At 48.2% G+C, this 21,507-nt stretch overlaps 1 protein-coding gene across 1 annotated transcript in view; it reads right to left on the bottom strand.

Annotated features, from left to right (window-relative positions):
* Positions 1–19,215, bottom strand: part of LOC111064659 (mucin-19) — a 41,973-nt gene extending 22,758 nt beyond the window's left edge. The window contains 2 exon segments of the mRNA XM_022356323.2: positions 957–1,058; positions 19,008–19,215. Of these exon segments, the coding sequence (XP_022212015.2) occupies positions 957–1,050 (94 nt within the window). The 5' untranslated portion in view covers positions 1,051–1,058; positions 19,008–19,215.
* Between the last annotated feature and the right edge of the window lie 2,292 nt (positions 19,216–21,507).

Genomic DNA, 21,507 nt, shown 5'->3' with positions numbered 1-21,507 from the left:
CTCTGTGTCTGACTCGGAGTCTGGCTATGGCTATGGCCCGAGTACAAGTACTCTGTGACTACTCGCATACATTTTTCGGTTTTGGCATTTCTCGTCTTCAGCCGCTGACCGATATTCCCGGCGTTGGGTCTTGTCTTGCTCTTTTTGGGTTTATTTGCCTTTAAGTTCTGTTTAAACAAGTCGTTAAATCGAACACGCCTAGAGTCAGGCTGTAACCGTTAGGCATCGCCTTTTATTGCCTTGGTAAATGTGAAAGTTAACACATTGCTGGGCACTGCGCACTGGGCCCTGGCAGATGCAGATGCAACTCACAGATGTAGATGCAGGCGCAGGCATAGATACAGCTACAGCCAGAGCTACAGCCACAGCTACAGCTACAGATGCGTCTAAGTAGGCGGTCGAATGGTGGCTGATGATGGCAAAGACCATTAGCACTTGCTTTTAATTATACGAGTATACGAGGCCCCGCAGCTCGCGGACACTCCCCGAACGGGACAGTGTCCGTCGCATCCAATTTAAATGGAAACGCATGACACAATTGAATTTGGGACACGACACCACCCAACCCCCCCAGCAGCAGCCGAATGGGCCTGCGCTTAATTAAGTTTCGCCACCGAAATGCAACAGACTTTTAGGCAGTCATGGCAGCCACTGGCGACCCCTGACCCAGGACAAGTGGCGGGAAGTTTCGGCAGCTGTCCGATGGCAATTTGTCACAATGGGTTTTAATTAGTCGCATTTGTGCCCGGAACTCCCGGGTCAGTTGCGCAGCACTGCGGATGCGAATTGCTGTTCAATTCGGAGCCCGGAATTTATGGCAAAATAATCAGAATAGACAAACGGGGCATATGCGAGGATTTGGCATAGATTTGGCGAGGCTGCACTTCCGGGGCACTTGGGTACTTGGGTACTTAGCTGGCTAAACATAATTTATGTTGACATAATAAACCACTTACCGGCTTGTGTGGGTATCAGCATTATGGCCAGCAGGGCCAGCGTCAGAGACACCAGCACCTCGAGTCCCAGCGGACTCGAACGTCTTCTTGTCATGGTTGTAACTGCAATGGAAGAGAGCGCACCAGAGAGTTATGGTTAGTACGTGATTGGCGTTATAGGAAGGACGATGATGGCCTCCCCACAGTGCTGGCAGGGAGGCAGAGGGGCGGGAGAACCGTTTAACCCTTAAACAACAATCAAATCGAGCCGCAATATGTTCCTTAAACGACAGCACTTCATTAAAAAAGCATGACAAGGCGCATGCCGCCTCATCCCCCCCAGCTCATCTCTCGTGTCGTCTCAATTTATTTCTTTTCTTATTTTTGTATTTTCCCTTTTTTTTTTTTTGTTCCTTTTTTGTGTGCTGCAAAATTTTCAATAGCTCTTAGGCTTACAAAAGCAATTTACGTGCACAAACAGCAGAAATTTCGGGCGGGTGGGACTGCTGACATGTGAACCGAATGCCACCACCACCACCACCATCGACACAGCACCACCATGTCCATCCCATCCACTACTTGCAGCCCTCCTGGATGTCCGGAATGGGATGTCCTGGCCAGCACTGTCCTGCCCTTGGCTCACTGGCTGACTGGCTGTTTTTCTTCAATTGTTTGCGGAAATCACTTGTTTGCCGATTTGACAGATGTGCAATTTTCCCTGACATGCCCGATGTCCCTCCCCCATCCGCCACCCAGACCAGACCCAGAACTTCCTTCTGCTCGCCGGAAAGGTCAAAAATCGTGCCAGAGATACGGGGCACAGGGAAACCTGCCCGAAAGTTTCTGTGAAGTTTTCTTTTTTCTCTGAAGTTGCTGATTGAAAATGTCAGCCGCACGCCAAAGAAAACTTCCCGAAATTGTCCCCCACTTGGCTATTTCCCTCCCCCCGGTGTCAGCCCGTGGCCAGTGATCCCTGCGTTACAATTAGCGGGCGGCAACCGCCACATATCACAGCTTATCGGCTAACAAACTAACGTAACTCGTCATTCCTCCTGCCATCTATATACGCGTTGTCGGTTTTATTGTCGTGTCGCCTGGTTGTGGGGATAATGGCGTCGAGGGGCCCCCCGACGACACATACGTTTCATATTTTCATTTATTAGCCAAGTTTCCTTTCGGCTTTTATTTGCTTTATGTTGCTTTAATCAAGTCCCAGGAGATGCAACACGTGAGTGTGCCAGACCGATGCCGAATCCAGTGAGGGGTTGGGCTTTAGGCCTGAGACGAGGGTGAGGCTGACACTGTAAGGAGACCTGGGCTGGCTGGCGAGGGGTGGATTGAGTGTTAGAATAGGAGTGGGAGTAGGAGGGTACACGTACTGATGTTTGTATATGGGTGGGCGTGGTCGGTGGGTGGATTATGCAATTTTATACCTTTCATAAAGCAATAAAAACTTCCAGGCCAAGCACCCTGGGACGCAACTGGCAGAGAATTAATGGATGCTTATGGCTAAATGTGACTATGGATCGATGGGTTTGGAGAGAAGCGATGAAGATGGAGATAAAGATAGATCGCTTTTGCTTTGAAATCTGATCAATACTTTTTTTGTATTTGTAGATCGATCGATTGCCATGGGCATCAGCCCACTGTGGACGGCGTGTCACTGTGGAATGGAATTCCATTTTGGTTACTCTTCTGGGGGGTCATATCGAGCTCGAGCTCTCTCTCTCTCTCCTCCACAATATTTCGCCTCCCCTTCTCGTGCAATTCTCGTGAAATCTGAGTGGTTTCGGTTTGGGCCCCCTCGCCGCACCACGCCTGCAACGTACTCGGATTCGGATTCCCCCCTCGGGCAGCAGTTTGGTTTACTCGCTAACGAAACAAGCAAATAAAAATCGGCTAATGCTGGGGCTGCAGCTGGAACTGAGGATAATGCTGATGCTGGGGCTGCTGGCGAATGAGCAACGCTCGACGCTCATCATAAATGCGCGAATTGTGCTCATTAAAATGCAGGCAAGCTGGGGGGACGAGGAAGAGAGCGAAAGCCCCAACCTGCACACGGGGAGTCACAAATATCACTGCTCTGTGTGCTGGTTGGGGCAACAGTAACGAGAGAGGTATGCAACACACGATGCCGCCTCTCGGTCAAGTTGAAAGATTGCTCCGCAGATGCTGAGACTGAGGATGAGGCTGAGGCTGAGGATGAGGCTGTGGCCTGTGGCTGTGGCCTGTGGCTGATTGTAAGCGTCTGTCTGCCTCTTCTGCTACCATCTCATTCGGAGTCGCGGCATGTTGATGACGAGTTGACATGACGAGCGACAATAACAATAATGATAATCTCACACAAGCCAAGCCAACGACAACAACAACGACAACAACAGCAACAACCTGTACAGGTAAAATGATGCTGATGATGATGATGACGATAATGGTGATGAAGATGAAGATGAAGATGATGATGAGGATGATGCCGCCTGCCTGCTTGGACTGACAACGGAAGCGACACAAACTGGCTATTAGTTGTTGGCCAAAATGGCACTTGTTCTAAAGCTATTAGCAACACACGAACAGCGAGCAGCGGCCAACAGAGCCAACAGAGGCAACAGAGGCAGCAGAGCAACATGTTGCAGCCTAGCAACTGGCAACTGGCTGCACTGGCAACTTGTTGCGGTAATTATTCCACTGTGCTCTGTCGTGGCTAAATGGCCAAAGCCAACAATTTTATTCTTTCTTATTTCTGCAGCACATAGCACAGCATTCAGTATTTGGGTTAAGACCAAATAAAGGGGTGGTCAGCAGCCAGCCAGCAGCCAGCTGCCACACAGCCAACTCAGCCTCAGCCTCAGCTTCAGCCTCAGCCTCTCTCTGGATGTGTGTGTGACACAAATTCAATTTGTGAATGAAGTAGTAGCCAAAAGTACACACACATCAGGAGGCCAGCGAAGGCAAGGCAAGGCAAGGCAACTACTTTTACCCATCGGGCCGGGCCGTACGAGTATTTGACTTCCCAAAACGAGGCAGGCGCTTGTTACCAGTGCCCCAAAGAGGGGCGGCCTGCATACACACACTGCTAACTGCTAACTGCAAACTGCAAACTGCACATGCCACCAGATATCGGTCATGGGAAATTTGCAAGATTTTGGAAAAGCATCTGGCAAGGGCAAGGCCTGGGCCTGAGCCTGAGCCTGGGCCATGCATCTTCATCTTCTATGTCGTCTTCTACGTCAGCTTTGGAGACAGAGTGGAGACCTGGTCTGGTCTCTGGTCTCTGTGGGTCGTCCATCTAACAATGGCCCACTGTTGATATGCGTTATGAAAAATGTATTCAGGTCCAGGAGGCGGCTCATGCGTGAAGAGCGGCGGCAGCAGAGGCAACATTTGCATAGCAGGAGCCCGCCCTCCTTGGTCATGGGCTAGGGAGTGGAACAGGGGGGAAAGGAATGCCCACAAAGGGTAGGCACTGGACAGGCCACCGCTTCTTTGTGGCTGAGAAATTGCACAGGTTGTCCCATGGCCCTGTCCGTGCCCCTGACCCAACTTTGTCTTCGTTCTCGTATCTTGTGGGCATGCGTGGAGGCTGCTTGCTGCTGCTGCTACCAGTTGCAAGTTCCCATTTCCCCAGTTGCACAAATTGTGGCCCAGCTGCAGCTCTAATATAAATGTATGACCGGAGAGGTGGAAACAAACAGAAAAAATAGAAAAAAGCAAAAAAAAAAAAAATTTACATTTCACAAAGGCAGACGACGGCCTCAATGGAGGGTGGGAAAATTTCACATGCATCCATGGGCAGGCAGCATTTTGACAGTCGGGGCACGAGTGGCACGGCCAGGGGAGCCGAAGAGGAGCAGGCTTCGTTAGCATATCAAAAGGTGTCTCTTGTCAGAGAGCTATCTTGTGTCGGCTGTCGTGTTTGTGTCTGGCTCTGGCTCTGGCTCTGTCTCTGACTGTTGCCAGTTGCCTCCTCTGTGCTCTGTCTTGTGTTGCCTTCGCTTTGAAATTTGTACCATGACCCACAAATATACTTTGGGGCACGCATCTAACGACGAGCGACCCATCGACAAGATCGCAGTCAGAGATCGATAGCAATTTGCAATTTGCAAGCCGATGGCTGAAGCTGTAGCTGTAGCTGTAGCTGCAGCTGAATGGAAACTGCAGCTTTAATTGGATTCTGGCTGGTATCAAATTGACATTTAGCACACAACCAGCGAACCCCAGTGCCAGTGCCAGTGCCAGTGCCAGTCCTAGTGCCAGTTCCAATAGCAATCCCAAACCGATCTCCCATCCAAATTCCCCCCATCAGAGTGCTGCAGCTGACCCCAACCTCACGCGTCCATCTGGGGATCTGCTGCCGCTGCTACTCCACTCCACTCCATTCAATTGCTACTCTCCGCTCTCTGCTGGCTTATCGTATTACACTTCTTCGATTGCAATTGCTGCCACTGCTGTTGCTTGGCGTTAATTTGGTTTTGTGTTCTGTTCCTGCAACTGCCACTGCTGCCACACATTTAACGGTCCCCCCGCTGTATAGTGGATAGTGGATAGTGGCAGCAATTGCAAATTGCATTTTTTACTATTTTATGTTTATGGTATTCCTTTTGTCTGGCCAATTGCCTTGCCGTGTTCGGTTCTGTTCTGTTCTGTTCTGCACGTCATCCCCATAAATCGGCGAACGGCTGCGGGCTGCCCTCACACATGTGCCTATCGCCAATCGCCAATTGCCAATTGCCAATCAGCAATCGGCAATCGCCAATCAGGCATCGCCTATCGTCCGTCTATCGTGCATAGTTGTGGCCAATTGGGGGCCAAATTGTTGTGGTGTGGTGGCCAGGGCTTAGGCCAAGGAATGTCCGACCTTGCCGTGGCAGATATTCCATAGATGCAATTATTGCAGCAGGGTAAGGTGCTAACTCCCGGCATAGATACATTTCGGATTACATTCTCCGCGGATTAGATCCAATGGAGATTGCTATCGGAGAGGGTTGAGTATTAACCGCTGATTATCTGCACATTTGAACTCTCGCACGAGGGTCTATGCAAATTCAAGTTTGACCTCACAATTGGGCGACCTTGTGGCATCATCAGCAGCAGCATAATCATCTAAGTATAGCGGGCAGGCGGGAGGCAAGCGAGCCACTTTAGAGCCACAAATTGGAGGAGTTGCTTGAAATTAATAAAGCTCGGTGCTTCGCTGCTGCTGCTGCTGCTGCTGCTCACGATCTGCAAACATAACGGTGTCTAGTGGCAAATTTAGGCGGCATGCGGCGGGCATGCGGCAAGGCAGCAGCAGGCAGGCAAACAAGCAAACAAACGCGCCAAATGTAAACTTCTTTGGAGACCGACTGACTCTCTCGCGTCTGAGTCACTTGTCAGCGCTTTGCTCCGGCCACTGCCATTGCCACGGCAACGGCATGCGGAAGCTGCCCAGCACGACTCGAGCTCCATCTCCATTGCAACGCCAATGCCAACCACCAAAGCACCAACTCCGACTTCGACTTCGACTCCATCTCCAGCAGCGACTCCAAGTGCAACTCGACGGCAATTTGCCATTTTCGCTGTGTGTCGGACGCGCTCGGCCAACCCAGAACCGCAGCTCTGGCTGCAGCACTTGAACTGGATTAGTTGCCTGCCCGCTTTGATTTGTGACAAATCTTGATGATGCTAGCTACCGTGTGCTCGCCTGCAGCATGCAATTTTGCTGGCCATATGTGGATGCGGCGGCAGTGGCTGCTGGCTGCTGGCTGACCCAACACCAGCACAAGCTGCCAGCAGGCCGTGCAGATCGTGAGCTGATTTTGTTTCAAGCTTAATTTTTTTTTTTTTTTTATTTCGCTTTTTTTTCTATTGGTGGTCTTGCCACAAATTTCTCTTTTTCTTGGGGTCAAGTTTGTTGCCAGCCAGAAGAAGCGTTCTGATTTCACTCGCCACTGCAGTTGCAGCTGCTGCTGCTGCTGCTGCAACAAAGTTGCAACAATGCTTTCAGCTTCTGGTGCCTAATGAGCTTTTGCTTTTGGGTCGTTTAATTAAAACCAACATCACAATTAGGCATTTCGCATGGAGCCATTTGGAGCCCATTTCTGGGGTCACTTTTCAGCTGGCCAAAGCCCCGATAGCCAGGTGTGCCATACGTGATTATAAATATGAGACACGACCCACTGGCGGATGGATGTGGCCCACAAAAAATAGCAATGGAGTGCAAACTTTAACGACGCCTACACGTGTCGGCGGATAAGGTTATACAATGTTTGAATCGATTTGCAAATTTGCAGTCGTAAAACAAAGAAGCCCTCGCAATCAAGGTGGAAAGAGCATAGCTGGCATATTAATCGTACCGAATTGCAGACACTCTAGGAAGGAGCAGCAGGATACTGTGATCCATCCTAGCTGCATTCCATCATAATTTGCAGACATCAAACACAAACACTTGTATTTGTCAGAGCGAAACAACTGCCAGCGCTAGACAAACTGGTTCTAATTATGCCCAGAGCATAGAGTCCCAATGCCTGTGTGTGTGTGTGCTTCGGGCCAAAAACAGTTAGCCAAATAAAAACGTAAACGCTTTTTGGCTACGTGATTTGAGAGCAGAATTTCGAAAAAGTGGATCAATGAGCTTGAGTTTTTGGCGCGTTTTCTGAATGTGGACTGGGACGGGGACTGCGATTGCTGACTCCTGACTCCCAAATGCCAATGATGGCTGTCCGCTGGCTGGTGGGCAGCCATCAATTGAATCTCATTAATATGATTACTCATGGCTATTGTATGTAATTTGCAATGTGAAGTGTATGCCAAAATGTACGAGTATATTGGGATGGGATGCTACCATAGACAGGCATGGGAAATGCCCGGATACGCATTTATTTCGAGCGCTCTGATGTCATGGGACTCGGCAGCCACATTGTTTTCGGCGAGGCTCTCTTGGCGTTCTGCAAGTCAGCATCGATCAGCAGCAGCAGCAGCATCAGCAGCAGCAGCAGCAGCAGATAGAAGACAGACGGAAGACTCTCCTAAGTGACTCATTGGCCAGTCTCAGATAATTACATGGTATATGCCCAGGGCCAGGGCCAGGGCCAAGCGGGGCAGGAACTAAAACACAAAACTGGCCAAAAGTCAATGCATCTCAACACACAACTAAGGCTAACTGCGTCTGGTTGGGGGTCTAGTAGGTCTGGGCACTGGGGCTCTGAGGTACTGAGGTTCTGATGCCTTTTCATCCTTGGTCGAGCTTGGTCGCTTCGAGGAATTCACTTGACTTGGCCAGTCTAATGCTGCCAACCAGGAAATGCCAATCAATGAGGAATACATGCGTTCCAGCCCCAGCCCCTTGCCACTGTCCCTGCCCCGCTCCCAGGCAGCAGCATTGATAGAGAGCGGAGTCTCTGTTGCCGTTGCCGTTGCCGTTGCTGTCTCGCTGTCGCTGTCTCTTGCGCTGCCTCGACAAAACAAATAAATTAAAAATTGCATTAAAATGTAGAAAATGAAAAACGTTGCCTTTTCCAGCTGATTTCAGGTAGGCATACAGTCAGCGCCCAAGCAGAGAAGGAGAAGTAGAAGCAGAAGGAGGCAGTGTCTCAGTCTAAGTCTCAGCCAAGTCACTGTGCAAGTGGAGGAGGGAGTTGCAGTTGGAGGAGTCATAGCTGTAGCTGTAGCTGTAGCTGGGCAGGGTTCATGGCATAGCTGTGCTGTCAACTTGAAATCGCACGTTTTTCTACGCGCTACAAAGTCGCGTCGCGATGCCGATCGAGGAGTTGGGCCCAGGCAGCGACAGAGGACAGGAGGACGGGAGGACGTAGGACAGACGCCCTGGCGGACAGGGCAAAATGTGCTAAAATATGCGCAAATAGCAAAAGAGAAGCGGCCTAGTCTGGCCCCGGGTTGGCCTGGACGTGGACGGGGCCCGGCCTGGTCTGGTCTGGCCTGGCCTGCGCATAAAGTCATGGCACTGGCACTGGCACTGGCACTGCAGCTGCGGAGCACATGGAGCACATGGAGAGACGCCGCCGCCGCATATGAGTGAGTGTTTTAAATCATGCTGCCTGCCAAAGTCATGATTCATATACCGTTAGCTGCTCATTTCCACACAAATAAATCCCGAAAAGCAAATCCCATCCCATCCAAGCCAAAGTCAGTCTAGCAGCCTTCTAGGCCCATTCCCACTTGAGAAATCATCGAACGGCTTGGCTAGCCGTACGGCGCCCAGAGCCGAGAGCCCAGAGCTAGTCTCCATCATCGTCGGTGCCGGGTATCCGCAATCCTGCCTGTCCTGCGAGAGAGATCCTAACCAATTTCCAAGCGCATCGCAGGTGCTTTAGCCAAAGCTGATTCCATTAATCAGATGGATATTCCGCGGGCTGGAGACCCGCATAAAAGCACTTAATTATGCATAGAGCCAACAGCATTTCGCGGCACCGCGCACGGGGGCTTCAATGAGATATTTACACGTGCACGATGGCGATTAAAGTGATGTTCCATCATTAAGAGATGAACGTGAGATTTGGCAGAAAGTTATGCTGGGCCGAAACTATGCTATGCTACGCTACGCTATGCTATGCTCCATTGAGAAAACAAATTGTTGTCGTCAAGGCGGTTTCACTTTTATTTGTATACGTAGAAGCCAGAGCCAGTTTTTTCTTTTAGTTTTATTTGTTTGGTAATGCCCGAGTCCGAAAGGAAAGGAAAGTGTTCTGCGGGCAAGAAATTAAAACGAAACGAAATGAAACGAAAACAGTGCACACAGCAGCACAGATTAAACGGGCCCCGGAAAGCCATGGAAAGTGTTTGGTTGACGCAGTAAAAGTCATCCAGCCCAAGCAGCTGCTGGAGCCTCTGCAAACATCATTTGTGGCAGGTTCTAACTGGAGTTTGTACCAGACCCGACCCCTATCTGTCCTGATTGCAGGCCTACCTCCCCGTTCAGTGCACTTTACACCTTTGGCTCTGGCCCATCGTTAACTCCACTCCAGCAGTGACGCTCACGCGCTGACCACTTCCGAGAATGTTCCGAAAATAGTAAGTACTCAGATGAAATGGAATGAAATTGAATTTCATGGCTGGTCAACTTGGCTATTACGCAGGCAGAAGCCAGCGGCGGGGGGGCTGGCAGGCCCATTAAAGGCTAACCAGTTTTTTGGTTCCTATTAAGCGAGGCGGGTTCTTAGAACCAGCCCCGCTCTGCCTCTGCCCCCCCCCCCCCTCTGGGCATTTCGGGTAAGAGTTTCCGCATTATGATGTTCATATAAAAAATATAAATAGTTGCCATAACACTCATCCCCAGCACTCGTCGTCGTATACCTAATTAGAAGCGCCCAGAGCAGAGGGGTTCGGGCTCTGACTCTGACTCAGCGAGCGACCTCCCCCCCTCACAAAGTGATGGATGGACTGTCAGAGTGTTAGAGGGAGGAAAAGCGCTTTAGCCCCCCCCACACCGGGCGCAACAAATTTTCCTGGGGTTTTTCGGCATATCAAGCAGAAATTCATTTTATGATCTGAAATTTTTAATTCAATTTATTAGCGTTTGAAAATTGGCTTTAAATTGATTTTTCTCCGTCGAAAATATCCATTCCCCCCCGCCTCAAAGGAGGGGTTGGGGATGTGTATGCCGAGTGGGGGGAACTCTATAAATAAATTGACTGCTCGATATATAGATTTTTTGTTGGGTTGGCATTTCCAATATAAATTATGCAGCGACATTTAAAATACGAATTTCAGCTCTGCCATCAATTGTCAGTGGGCATTGTTCTGCCGCTGTTTGACCTGTCCACTGCAAAATGGCAAAACATTTATTTTGCATTTCAATTTCAATTAAAAGTTAAATTTTTCAGCCAGAAGTGACACGCTGCATACACACAGCGCTTTGTGGTTCAATTTCAATCCGCCATTGAGGCACGATCGCGGCGGCACTGACACCGGCTCTCGATGTGTGTGGCAACTTTAAGAGGAACTGCAAAAAAAAAAGGGTTGCAAAAAGCCACAGGGCCACAGAGTCGGTGCAGGGTGGGGGGGCTGAGGCAAAAGCACTTGAAGGCAATGAAGTCAAGCATGCAAACAATGCAAAAGCGTCGGAATTTCCCCCCTCAGCACGAATATATATATATATGGGGTAGAATATGACAAGGATGTGCCGGATAGTCAACCTGTGTCCGTGCCTTTGCCCTCTTCAATAATGAGCGCCGTGGCGTTGTGCTCGTCTAAGGATGAAAGCTGCTGCTGCTGCAACATGGGCGATGCGATGCCATGCCATGCCATGCCACGGTTTATTACCTCATCAGAGCACAAAGCTTCGACTCTGACTCTGACTTTGTTTCTGACTCTGACTCCGACACTGACTGCGTCTTTGTCTGTTGTCAAATGTTGTGTCGAGGCACGCACCTTGCTGGCGGCAGGCGGTTGTCGGTTGGCCCCAGCTCCTGCCACTTGCAGGCTGCTTTGATAGCTTCCCTTCTGCATAAATTAGATGTCATCCCCAACATTTCTTTCCCGGATTCTGCTCTGTCCTTTCCTGTTCTGTTCTGTTCTCTTCTGTTCTCTCTCTCTCTTTGCTTCTGTTTAATTTCGCGACTCAATTTGCTGGCTTTTTATTGTTTCAGCGCCGAGGCGAATGCATTGCTAAATTATTTATTTATGCTAATTGAAGCAGTTAAGCAGCAGCAGCGGGGGGCCACAAAAAGTGCAGTCGCACTCCGCTTGCAATTTGTTTGCTTTCTAATTTATCATTGCATACTTTTACGGGCCGACAGCTTGACGTCTCTATTTCTGCCCCAGACCAGGCCAGACCCAACCAGAGTACTCCTCTCAACCGATTGGACCAATTGAAATTTACATACCTGCAACGAAAAGTAGAAGGGAAAGGCAATCGATTAGCCAAACAGTTGGACACTCATTACACTCTGCTGCTGCTGCATTGTTTTGTTTGGCCAAGATCATTAGGTGACATTAAGCCGTACGTTCCACAATAGAACACCAGCATGAATGGCAATCGAATGGAGGAGGAGGAGGAGGAGGAGGAACGTAATGAAATGTAAATCATGACCGAACAAGCGACCCAACACGCACTCCACACCCGCCACAACGAAAAAAAAAAACAAGTAGAAAACAAGAGTCGAGTCCCCGAATTTGGGTCAGGCAGCGCGACGAAAACAAATATCAAAATCAAGTTATACTGGAACAGCCAAAGAGTTAGCTAGGAATACTCCGAATTTTAGATACCCCCCAATGGGTATGTTTCCTGCTGGCTGTGTCATATTCAATATGCCCCTGTAAACTACAATTAACGGGTATAAAAACAACACGAGTCGTGTGTCCAGTACGTCATCAAAGAGCAGCAAAGGCACGCTGCTTAATATGCGGACATACTTGTATTAAACGAAACTGATTTATATTTATGCTTATGTTTTTGTGCACATTTTATACACTCGGGGAATGTGACTGTGACTAAGCCTTCGGGCACAGAACGGGTCGCTGATTAAACACTTTTGTGTTGCATCGCATCCAATTCGCAATGAAAGTTCGGAATTTGGAATTTATAAACGGATGTTCAGATACAGCTACAGCAGATACAGATTCAGATTCCGATTCTATGTGAACCACACGAACCGAATGAAAGTCGAAAAGAAATCGCCATCGCCAGTCGTAAGTCGTAAGTAGGCCCATAATCATAATGAGACCCATTTTATGGACCACTCAACTGATCGATTTCCATATCATCGCCTTCTGCTGTTGCTGCTGCTGCTGCTTCTGCTTCTCACATCAATTTCGATTCGTTCATTTGCCATATTTCTGCCTGGCTTCAAGTTTAACTGTAGTTCTCTTTATTGCCTACTTATTTACTCTCCATACAATGGAAATTAATTTCATTCAAGAAACGTAGAAACATCTTTGCTCCCTCCGCCGCCCGCCCCTCGTAGCCCCTACTGCTGCTCGTACTCGTATCTTTCTCTCTGACTTTGGCCCGGGGGCCTCAGTCAGCACCGAACTTGTTTTATTTTTTTTTTCGGGGGGAATTTCTTTTGGTTTTTTTTTTTGCTGATTTCTTTTGACTATTCAGCTCGTGGAATGGCCAGAGATAGAGCCAGAGCCGTAGCCAGAGCCAGAGCCGGAGTCAGAGCCAAGCGACGACTTTTCGCATATTTTCTCACAAAAGAATTTCTCGATATTCGGCTGATCTTTGTCGCTGATACGATCGAGAGGCGCGTAGAAATGGCCAACTCTGCGCGTCGTTTGATTTGGCCATTTCGGCTCTAGCCGGAGGGCAATTGCAGCCACCACTGAATCGGGCGATTGAATTAATTTATGGGCTTTCGAGTTGGGCAGTGGGTTTTTGATAGTTGTGTTTTTGTTGCCTTCTGCCTGCTGCCTGCTGCTGCTGCTGCCAATTTTTGTTATTTTTTTGGAGTCGCAGCACCGTTGGCCTAATTGTGTTGGCCCCATAACTGTATTGGCTCGCTCAGGCCCGTTTCGCTGGCGAGCCAGAAACACATTAGTTTGGCCAGCAGCTAGCTAATAAGCAGCAAAATACGAGTATGCCTCACTTTGGCCTCAGCCAATTCAAAATGCACTCAACACAAAACAGGGGAATCGGCATGGACCAGCGTTGACACCTTGACCGCATTGATGCTGGTCTGGCCCTACTCCGATTTCGATTCCGAGTTCGAGTTCGAATTCCATTCCAGCTGGCCTTATGGGCCATTATTCGCGCAGTTTCAAATTAAATCAAATGATATTTTCTAGACTTTAAGAGCCATGTCTAAATGGCGGACAGGGCTGCTTTACGAGTGGTGCCTTTACGATTGCCTTTAAATGGCTTAAATTGGCTGAAGTAGGCTCTGGCATTGAGTGGGGATCGGGACGCGGGACTCGCGACTCGCCCATCCTTTAGGCCCATAAAAGCGTTTTGGCCTAATGGCTCGTTGCATTAACACTTTTGGATCGCTCTGGGCGATGGTATGGCCATTAACAGGCACTTGGCAAATGCATTTTGCGAGGCCTCGCCTGATAACAGGCATTACGCATACGGCAGGTGCGGTGCTGCCCCATGGGCCCTCCTCGTTCTGCAAAATGGCCATTAAAATCTATGCCGCCGGACCATTAGCCATCGGCTCTGCTCTCCACTGCTCTCCACTGCTCTCCACTGCTCTGGTCGACTCGAATCGCACACTTTTTCTTTCTACCGTCTGACACTTTCTTTGGCTATTGAACTCGAAAGCATCTGTGGCAAACCAGATCGGCGCCCCGAAACCGAGACGAAGAACGAAGACGGAGGCAGCAACAGCAACAGCAGCAGCAACAGCAACAGCAACAGCAACAACAATTTGGGTTAGAGAAATTTGCGCCCCACGACACACTTTAAGCCCGAGTCAAGTCGCGGCAGTCGCGGCAAGTTCTTGTGGCATGTTCCATGCTCCCCCGGTTCTAGACCACGATTTAACCTTGGCGCTGTTTGGGCGTAATGCGAGACAAGTGTCGTTTGGTCGTTTGGTCGCTGCCTCGTCGCTTTGGCTTGTAATGGGCTTAGATGCGCTTACTTTCTTTATGTTGCTGCCCCCTAGGCAGCGGGGGCTACAATGCTAATGCCGCACATAAACCGATTAACTCAATTAAACTTTAAAATCACAAAAAAGACTCTGACTGGGGGGGATGATATTTAGTTTGGTTTTTGGTTTGCCTTTGCCTCTGTCTCAAGTGTCTTTTGAATTGTGGGAGGGGTGCCAGAAATTTGGCGAGAAAACATTTGGCCAAGGTAAGCGATTGGCCAGAGAAACAAACTGCCAGCGTCAGAGTTTAAATTTGTTGGGACTGCTGTGCTATGGCAGTGTTTTTGGCTTGCAAATCTCTTGAACATGCATTTTCTGATATCTAAAGCTGTTGCCGATAGACACCAGGCAGCCCCCGTGGATCCCCTAATGGCTCCCCTGCTGAATCACTGTATCTGGGGGAAGATCCAACAGATGCGACATTTGCTAGATAAACATGCAGACAATGTGCCAAAAATGTTTCCAATTAGCTCGGCAGTCTTTAAATCATAAAATGCTAATGAATCCCCGGGTAGCTGCAGCTTCATGCTACTTTAGGAAAACAGGATTATGGCCAGTGCTACTTTTGTAGATATAAGTGTGTTACGAGTTCACAGACACATGCCCTAATCGGATTAACTGATAGCCGAGTGTCGGAGTCCCTCTCCTGGCCAAGCTGCAACCTATGGATAGATGTTGGCTGCCGGATGCCAGATGCATGACCCTCGCCTCATTAGGCTTTCGCACAGCTTTTCACTCAATTAGCGCAGCAAATCATTTGCATAACGTGGGTCTAATTAGATTATGTGATGCGATGTGATGTGATGGGATGTGATGAGACGTGGAGTCTTCATCTCTTTTCTAGTCGGGTCTGGGCCTTTTCTGCCTAACGGCAAAATGGTAGCCCAACAATGAGACATTAGCATCGGCCAGCCTATCATTATGTAATTTGTCAGGTTCTCAGTCCCAGTCCCCAGTCCCTGTACCAGAATCAGAAACAAAATCGTTGGCTCCCATCGGGGCTCCTGTCTTTTTTTCTCCCTACACATCTGATCCCAGATCGGATGCGCTGATGTCAGAGCTCAGGTGTGTCCGGGGGGACCCGCATCATAACTTAAAATAGTAGTAGCCGAGCGCAAAAGTTTCATGCCAGCCAATTAAATATTTTAAAGACTTTTTTTCTGCGCATTTCGGATGATATGGTGATGGTGATGGGACCTCTCCTCTTCAGTTGCTTTAATCTTTCTTTCTAAAAGACCAAAATTAAAATAAATTAACATAAAGTTAAAGAACATTTTTGCGACTTGCTTGCTGCTGGCCTCGCTTGCATTGGCTTTTAATTGTTATGATAATTCGCGGAGAGCCGAGCCGAGCCGAGCCACTGAGGAAGCCCACCTTGGGTGGACAAGTGCGTTACTGGCCCGGGACAAAAGAAAGGCCCAAAGCAGCGGACAACAGCGAACAGAACTCGAATGAAATGAATTCATTTGATATTGAAAGTGACTATAGAAAGTCGCCTGATCCGCTCTGAGACTCCCCCAGCACATGTGCGCGCCAATGCGGTTCATCAAACTTTTGCAGAGCATGTGGCATTAAGCATACGCAGAGTTGTCCGCACGCTAAGCTTATAAAACTTCTTTCTTACTTCTTTGGCCACGCCGCAACTTTTGCGGCAACAAAGTGTTCAAGTATCTCCCCAAAACGATGAAGATCTAACAAAGTTTCTGGCTCCCAGTCGCAGCCCGGGGCAGCGGAAGTGCGGATGGTTAAGCCAAATGGTGGCTTCAATTCCAATTCAATTCCCAACCGCAGCAGCAGCAGAGGCAGCAGCATCAACCGCACACCTTAAAGTGCCTAAAGACGAGGCATTTATGTCATTATTGACATTGCTTTTCCGGCTAAAGCTAAAGCCAGAGACCAGAGACCAGAGCCAGCCCCAAGTCGGAGACATTTCAGGCATTTTTAATTAAAATGCTGCAGCAGATATGCTGCAAAAAAATCCAGAAAAATGCTGAAACCACAAAACCAAAAATGCTTAAGGGAATGGAATGGGCATGGGAAAAGGGCCATCCATTGCCATGGCCTGGTCTTGCTTTGGGGTTGTGCTTTATGTGTGTACATATGTATCTATGTATCTATGCGGTGTGTGGGGTGACCGCAACTAAAACTAGACTCTGTATCGGATACTCGTATTTGCCATGTTTCCTGTTGGCTCATCAATAAATCCGTAGCCATTTTCCTGATGGCGCCGCTGCAGACAAACCCTGTCAAAATTTGGTACAGAAATTGTCTATAAATCACACTATTTCCGTTCATGGCCAAGGGACAGTTTTTGGTTGCCCAAACCAAAGGCAAAAAAAAGTCAACCAAAACCAAACACCTGCTGCTGCCAGTCCAGTCCAGTTCAGTTCAGTCTCTGGCCATGGCCATGGCCCTAGCACTGGCCCTTCAATGTCGGGGACCCTGACTTTGCTGAGCCCCTCGCTCGGTCCTGTCTCTGGCCGGCTGCCAATGAAATCTCTGGCAAACCAAATAACACTCAAAGTCAGGTTGGAAATGTTTGCCGTCAGCCCACCAGAGGGGAAGCAGCAGGAGGAGGAGGCGGAGGCTGCCACAGGGACAGACGGTCACATATTGCGGCAGCGTTTTATTTGCATTTTTTATTGGGCCCCAGGTCCAAAACCAGAACCACAGCGAGAGCCAGAACCAGAGAACCAGGAACAGGACTCTATGACCAGGAACAGGACAATCGTGTGTAGTTGTAACTACTATAAATATATCGTTTTGAGGCACTTTCTGTGGGTGATGGTGGTGGTCCAGCCGTAGTTTGTATTATTTATGGCTAACTAAAAGCTTTTTCATTCGGGCAATTTTAGTTTTTACGAGTTTTGACAAATGTCGACGCGGAGCGGCCGGTCTCCTCTTTAACGATCCCCCAAACAGATGGTGTGGGCATAAATTCCAATTATGGCTGCTCCCGAAGTTTTTGGGCAAGGACCACCATCAGGCCCAAAAGCGCGGAATGGCCTTTCATAAATTAAAACACAGGCAAAAACTATTTTCACAATGCAAATAGCCAAAGGCTGCAGCTGTAGACGGAACCGTAGACGGTGCTGGTGCTGGTGCTGGTGACGGTGCCGTTGCCGGAGCCAAGGCGCGCGTGGCATTTACGCCTGAGCGTGGCCCGTTAGTTGTGCAGCCAGCCGGGGAGCCAGCCATTTGTGAATGAATGAATGAGCCAGCGAATGAATGGTTGCAATTTACAGCAGCAGCGAGCCGCCAGCCGCCGTCGAGCACCACCAAACCTTATTTTTAATACCCTCCAAGAGGGTAATTACAATATGTTTGCAACACCGAAATGAATGAGACTGGATTGGTGATGCTTTAAATTTTATTCAGGCCTGAGCTAGTCTGTCCTGCCAAATGATCGATCAAATCTTTATGCAAAAATGTGCATAAAAATGATCAAACTGCAGAGGGTATCTAAGGCTTCGGCTTGCGTTGCGACTAGTGCAATATCTTGTTTATGAATGAATAACTTTGAGGCCGTTTTAACGCCTGGCTGGCTCCTGCTTTAATTTGGCTGTAAGCAAATTAATTTTCATTAATTGGCTGCCGTAAAGATTAAAGCGGCTTATGCAGGCAAAGTCACTGCAGTTTCTCTGTGTTGTCGCCTCAGCCCTCCTGCCCTTTGAAATTGGCTGAATTGGATGTCTGGTTTTTGCCCTAGAAAGAGTTGTCCAGCCCACTGGGGGAAATCTCCCCTGCGAAAGCCCCTCAACGTAAACGAGTTAAGGAAATGAATAATTATTGAATCAAGTTTAAACAATTGCGCAACACTTCTCACACATGTGCATATCCCCAGTTTAAATGGTCCGCAAATGAATTATCATTACCCCAACCGATCGTCATGAGTTTACATTAGTCATTCCAAACCAAGTAGGAATATTTCTAGAAATTATCAGCAAAAAATGTTCTTAAGCGAAAATTGCTAAACCACGAAATGGAATTCGGTCAAAATTTAGATATGCATTTAACAAACTTTGCAATGGAATGAAAAATTAATCTTCGGCTTAGTCGGAAATAATTTTGAATCGAAATTTAATAGAATTTTAGAACATATTTTTAATTACTTTAAATTTTGATATTTTGCGTATTTTTCATTTAATATTATCAACATTTAAATTTTTTCTTTAACTTAATGTTGACTTAGAAAATATTTTGATGAAATTATATTTTTATTATAATTTATAGTTTTGAGTAAACTTTGAAAAAATATTTTTTATTTTATTGTTTTTATGTGTTTTAAATTTTAATTTATTTTCAGGTTTTGTATTTGATTTGTACTGTGATAATTTGCATGTGAATACTTTATTAATCCAAACAGATATTTTTCTATTTTCATGGAAATGTTTTTTCGCATTTGGCATTTTCTAAATTCTTTTCAAAAAAATTTATATTCCTCCAACACAAAAAATCACACCATAATCGATAAAACTTTCAGCTTGATTACAAAAAAACATTCTTGAACGTGTCAATTCCAAGGACCTTTGGAGATCGAAAAACTCACCTTTTTTCACTCAAGTAACAGCACGAATGAACAAATCTTTCCTTTAAGTAGAACTCTGCGGAGATTCTATGTGTGCACTGGCCACTGGTACTGGCACTGCGGTTTGTATCTTTGCGTTTGTATCTTTGGGATTCGTTTTGCAGTCCTTGCACAGTTATCAGATCCTTTACACGTTGATCAACATTTCGCGCACTTTATTTAATTTAATTTCTGTGTGTGTTTTGTTCACTTTTCGTTTTGATTGTTAACAATTGTTGGGAATAATCCACTGTGTTCGTTGGCTTGCTCTTGGGGTAAAAAGGCAAAAGAGATTTTACAAGAAGATTCTGCTGCTGCTGGTGTGGCTGTTGTGGCTGCTGCTGTGGTACCAACTGGGGGGGTTCTGTTGGCCGTTCGGTTCGGTTGGTTGGTTGGGGGCACCACCAAGATACAACCGCTTCATAAAATTCAAAGAGACTCGGAGCTATTGGGTCCGCTGTGCTTATTTATATAGCCTACGTCGTGCGGCGATTTTCGAAATTCAAACGAACGAAGCGAGCAGCAGCAGCAGCAGCAGCAGCAGCAGCAGCAACACCAGCAGCGCAGCGCAGCAGCAGCGAACGTAGAGAGCGACGCGACAGAGAGAGCAAAGAACCTCTCACACAAACACAAACACACTCTCACACACACACACACACAAGAAAGAGAGCGTGCTGGCAGCCACACTCACTCTCCCAACACTCACACATGCACACAGTCAAATGCTCATCATTTGGATCTCGCGACGCCGACGCTGCGGAGAGAGCAGAGCGCCAAGCCGGCTTTGGGGACTGCGACAGCGACAGCGACGCCACCATGTAACTTTGGCCAACAACTCGACGACTCTCATCTCTCAGACGAAGACGACGGCGGCGTCGGCAAGTTCTTGGTCTTCGTCTTTGGACTCTTCGGCTTGGTCTTGGTCGTGGTCGTGGTCTTGGCCATGGCCACAAAGAAGAATTCGCGCGGCTCATAATGATGTTTGGGGATACATGCATGCTGATGATAATGACCATGATGATGATGGGGATGATGATGATAATAATGATGATGATGATGATGTTGAGATGCTGTGGCAAGAGCATCTTCTTTTGGCCACAAGTCAGTCAGTCAGTTGGCCATCAAGCGGCGCTTTGCGGTTTCTGGCCAAGACGTAGCTGAAGCTGAAGCAGAAGCAGAAGATGTTGGTGCTGCTGTTGCTGTTGCTGGTGTTGCTGCTACCTTTACAATAAATTCGTGTACAGGTGTTGGGGTCCAGCGCCGCTTCTAATTAAACAAAGCTCATTGTTGCCAACTCCCAGAGACTCGCACGCACTCGACAAACTACGACAAATAAGGCAGAAGATGGTTAACCGGTTTGGGCCATGTCCATGCTGTCCATTACCCTCGGATGCTCGGACTCTGGGTGTACTATGCGTACTATTGTGCGTGATGCGACTCCCGGCTGATTATTGACCTTTCCTATAATTAAACAAATCCCTCCAGCACCATCGTCTTCTCCTGCTCGCTGCCCGCTGCTTTGGCTGCTTTTGTTAATTGTTTTTTTGCGAAATTCCCTTGTTTAATTCCAATTAATTATTTAATTACGCCAGAAGTTGGCAATTTCGCACTTGGCTTTGTCTCTGATTCCCACTCCGACGCCGACTACGACTACGACTCTGACTCTGACTCCTTGTTGGCAATAGAAGTCGCGCGCGCGCTCTCCTCACTCACTCACTCACTGGGAAAAAGCCGCAACACGGATTCAATGGGAAGATGCCGGAGCTTACTGGTGGGGCACGTCCATTACACGACGCGCACGTTTCGCTAATGAACTGAACATTTCCGCTTTGACGGCATCCTTTGGCCGGCTTCTGGCTGTTGGCTGCTGGCTGCTGGCTCTAGCTCTGGCTGCTGCTCCTTTCGGTTTCAGGCAGCATCGGTGGAGGCTGCACTGCGCCGGCGCGTGTCGAACATTTGAGCGTGAAATTTGTCGCATTGCCAGCCAGCAACAATGAAGAAAGAAGCAAAGAACAAAAACCCACCCGCTCCCAGCTTCCCCATACGTTTCCAATCCCTATGCCAATCCCAATACCCATTCTCATTCCCATTCCCAATCCGAATAGCAATCCCAGCAATTGCCGGCTACGTGTTGCCGGCATTTGTCGCTGTTGCTCTGCTTCTGCTTCTGCTGCTGCTTTCCTTGTTCTGCTGCTGCTGCTGCTGATGCTGCCGCCTCTGTCTCGTTGTCGTGAAATATTTTTGGCATTTTCGCTTTATACGTGCAAATTTTATGGCAACAATTGGTGCGAAATGCCGGACATGCAAAGCACTGAAGAAAGAGAGCGAGCGAGCTAGCGAGCGACAGTGGCAGTGCGACAGAGGCAGTGCCTCTGGATGGGGCACATTCTGTGGGTGGTTTGGGGCAATTGAGTTGCCGGGCTGCCGGTACAGGGTGCACCAGACAGAGGACTGAGAAGAAGCCTGACAAAAGGTTCTCAAG

This window comes from Drosophila obscura, unplaced genomic scaffold (assembly GCF_018151105.1).
Source record: "Drosophila obscura isolate BZ-5 IFL unplaced genomic scaffold, ASM1815110v1 contig_150, whole genome shotgun sequence".
In the NCBI taxonomy this organism is placed as follows: Eukaryota; Metazoa; Arthropoda; class Insecta; order Diptera; family Drosophilidae; genus Drosophila; species Drosophila obscura.
The sequence above is the reverse complement of the archived record's forward strand: the minus strand, read 5'-3'. Positions and strand labels throughout refer to the sequence as shown.